The sequence below is a fragment of the Rhagoletis pomonella genome, unplaced genomic scaffold (assembly GCF_013731165.1).
Source record: "Rhagoletis pomonella isolate Grant_MI unplaced genomic scaffold, Rhpom_1.0 Rhpom_scaffold_07067, whole genome shotgun sequence".
NCBI lineage: Eukaryota > Metazoa > Arthropoda > Insecta > Diptera > Tephritidae > Rhagoletis > Rhagoletis pomonella.
Window position 1 is genome coordinate 4,838 of NW_023465596.1, and position 3,700 is coordinate 8,537.

The window sequence follows — 3,700 nt, forward strand, 5'->3', positions numbered from 1 at the left end:
GTGATTAGCAGTGCGCGCTTCCACTCCGAAGAACCCCGGTTCAAGCCCTGGTCAAAGCAACAACGCAAAAAATATAGAAAAAAGGTTTTTTCTTAACAGCGGTCGCCCCTTCCTTCGAGTTTATTTCTGCCATGAAAAACAGTTTCTCATAAAAATACAATCGCCGTTCGGAGTAGGCGTAAAACTGTAGGTCCCTCCCCTTTGTGTGACAACATCAAGGCGCACGCCACAAATTGGAGGATAAGCTGGGCCCAACACTAGCATATGTGTAGAAGCCAATCTAGTATTATTATATATACATACATACATAGTACATACTTTGATAAGTAATATAAACAAAAGCGTCTCACTTTCATAACATGTAATTTCTTTTCATTTTCTATACATTTCAGTTGGCCACCCGTTCCATCGAGCCCTCATTCGGCCTGCTCTTCGGCGATTTGCTACGCGATCTCGATGTCGGCACCACCGGCGCTGCGGTTATTATGAGCACACTCGATGTGTGCATGAATTTCTCAGGGCTCTTTGTCGGACCGCTACTCAAGGAGTTTTCGTACCGAAAGGTGGCTATCGCCGGCTCATTATTATGCGGCATAGGCTTGGCGGCCACCTCACCCGCAGCCAGCATGACACACATACTCAGTACGTACAGTGTGATCAACGGCATTGGCGTCGGTCTTTCCACATCTGCCGCCTTTGTCGCGCTTAATCACTACTTCAAAAACAAACGCGGACAAGCTGTTGGATTATCAATGGCTGGCACAGCCTTGGGTATGCTGATAATGCCACAACTGGTACGTGTTCTGCTCGAGGCGTTCGGTTTTCGTGGTGCTGTGCTAATGTTAGCTGGTGTCGCGTTAAATTCCACAGTCGGTGCTGTGCTCTTGCAGCCCGCCAAGTGGCATATGATCAATGAAGTGATCGATGAGGAAATGATGACGGTGCCGGTGTCGCCACCCACACCGGACGTTAAAGTCATACGGGAGGATGGCAACGAAGAAGACGCGTTACCTGAGTTAAACACGTTACTCTTTTCCAAGCAGCAATATATGCGCAAGAATTACTCTGAAATAGCGATGAACACAATGAATGGCACGCGCACAGGCATGCCAAAGCGTCCCACGTTTCCACGTATAATGTCGCTAGCCGGCGTGCAATCGGCGGTGAATACTAGCCAGTCTAACTCAGATGTGAATACGACGCTACGCAATCGCAAACATTCGGTTACATCGAATCTGTCGTACATGGATTTCACCGGTTCCATACTGCAGGTGCACATGAATGTAGGCGATGAGGAGTTTGAGCGTAATGATCGCGAGTTGAAGCGTGTCAACACTGCGACGGGTGGCATGGCGAATGCGCATCGCGATTCATTTATTAAAATGCGCCCTGCAGAGACTGATCAATATGAAGAATCACCGGAGAAGGAGATGGAGAAGAAGCCCGGTTTTTGGCGACGTTTCGCTGATCTCATGGATGTTGATTTATTGCGTGATAAAATATTTTTAAACATACTTTTCGGACTGTCTATCTTCTACGTCGGCGAGATGAATTTCAAAATGGTTACGCCATTCTTTTTTGCCAATCTCGGCTACAATAAAACAGATGTTGCCTTCTGCCTATCCATAACGGCCATCACAGATATTTTAGCGCGTATAATACTCCCGCCCATATTCGATCGTACTACCATCAAGAAGCGCACTGTGTTCTTGGTTTCCATCATCTTTGTGGGCATCACCCGTTCGAGTAAGTATAATTGTACAATTCGGTATATATCTATATATTTCTGTGCACAACTGCGTATATGCATGCATATAAGTAGAAAGGCCTGTTAGAATAAGAATTTCTAGACCTATTGGTTCATTGATACATTCAATAGCATGTCATACGGAGTTCACTTGGGCTGAAATATATTTGTTTTCTTCTTCATAGCAACTTAAGCGTAGCTAATAGCGGCAAGGTTCTCAAATACATACATACATGGGGAAAGCGTCCAACACCTTACTTTATTTAACTTTTTGTTCTGAGTCTGGCGCAGAGCTGACTGGATGAGAAGGTCCTTTACAGGGCCTATTTCTCCGATCGTGCTTATATAGTCTTTACTACTAAGACATGGAGTGGCAAACAGTCTTATGTTTAAAATATTAAATAATAACTAAAGTGCCAATAACTGTCAAAATTTTACCGTTTTCCTAGTTTTTGAGAGCCTTGGAGCCTGAAAATCTTCTGCTTTTGAACTAAAACGTGACTAAATTTTTTTATATTTTTGAAGGACTTCGGCAGTACTTAGAGTTGATCCGATACATTCCAGTTTATCGACAAATTTCAATAAATTGATAAATATCGATAATTCCATTAATTTCAAAAACACTAAATCGGATAACTCAACAAAATTCGATTAATCGACTAATTTCGAAAACTCTGAAATTAGAGGGCTCGATAAATTTCGATAACTCAAAAATAGATACCTTTATAAGTTTTTAATTTTGACGCTCCATATTTTTCGAGAGCTATAAAAAATTTCGATAACTCGTTGCTCTCTGTTAACACGATAAAATTCGATAAGCAGTAATAACTCGATAAACTTATATAGCCTTGAGGTTTCGATAAATCGATATATTTTGAAAATTCCATAAACTTCGATTCGATAAATGGACCAATTTCAGTAGGTCAATAATTATCGATAAGTCAGTAAGTTGAAAGAACTCGATGCATTACGATAACTCGATAAACTTCGATAAGGCTACAAGTAATGAGAATTCAATAAATATCTAAAACTTGATAAATTCTTTATCTTGTAAAATTTCGCTACTTATACCCATATACTTTTATAGCTCGATAACTATCCGTAAATTTCGACAACTCAATAAACATTGATCAATTTGAATAATTCGATACGTTGCGATAACCCGATAGATTTCGATAACTAAACTTCCATGATTCGATAAATTTCGGTAACTTTTATGACTGAATCTATCTCGATTCCTATCGAAAAATTTCAATTAATTTTCTTACTCTTAATTACTCTAATTCATCGTTATCATTTATGTCTTCATCTTCATATTTAACTTTATTTCTAAGTTCAATTTCAAATACGAAGAAAAACAAAATGCGAAAACAGCTCGAATTGAAAAGGTTGCAACAACAACCATAAACAAATACGGAAATTTTTAACCGACGATTTTGCCCGTAATTTTCAACCAACCTCCGTCCTAGAATATTACCTTTCCAATGGTGTTCATGGTTTTGAAATTGGTCCGGTAGAATCGCCAAACGAACGAAGACAAAATTTATGTTAGCGTATTTATATATAGATGCTTTTTGAGCAGGACTGGACCATAATGTGGGCTAAGGGAAAGGCGAAACTCCTTCTTGGTAAAGCCCCGAACTTGGTAATCTTAGGAAATGAAAGAGAGAGACTGTTAGACTAGCAAAGTGTGCGGACTCTAACGAATTTTGAGACGAGTAGAGGGATCTTCTAAAGATCTACAAGATACGTAGTGAGAAAAGAAACTCATGGCAGAATTTCTGCAACCGAATCGAGAGCTCCACCGAGACAACAGGACTAAGAGTTCTATAAACCCGGGATCTGTAAACCAAAGACTCATTTAAAAGTACAACGGCGAGTGAACTCCATGTGGCGAGAAATTTTTCGATATTTTATTGCAGGAGGAGGTGGTCTTGCAGTAGAAATGGTGAG

General features: G+C 40.3%; 1 protein-coding gene across 1 annotated transcript; it reads left to right on the top strand.

Moving 5' to 3' along the window:
- Positions 1-398: 398 nt before the first annotated feature.
- LOC118755695 lies at positions 399-1,746 on the top strand (the record flags this gene model as incomplete). The annotated part of the gene is made up of 1 exon (XM_036490517.1): positions 399-1,746. A coding segment is annotated over exon 1 (1,261 nt), but the record flags the coding sequence as incomplete, so codon positions are not given.
- Between the last annotated feature and the right edge of the window lie 1,954 nt (positions 1,747-3,700).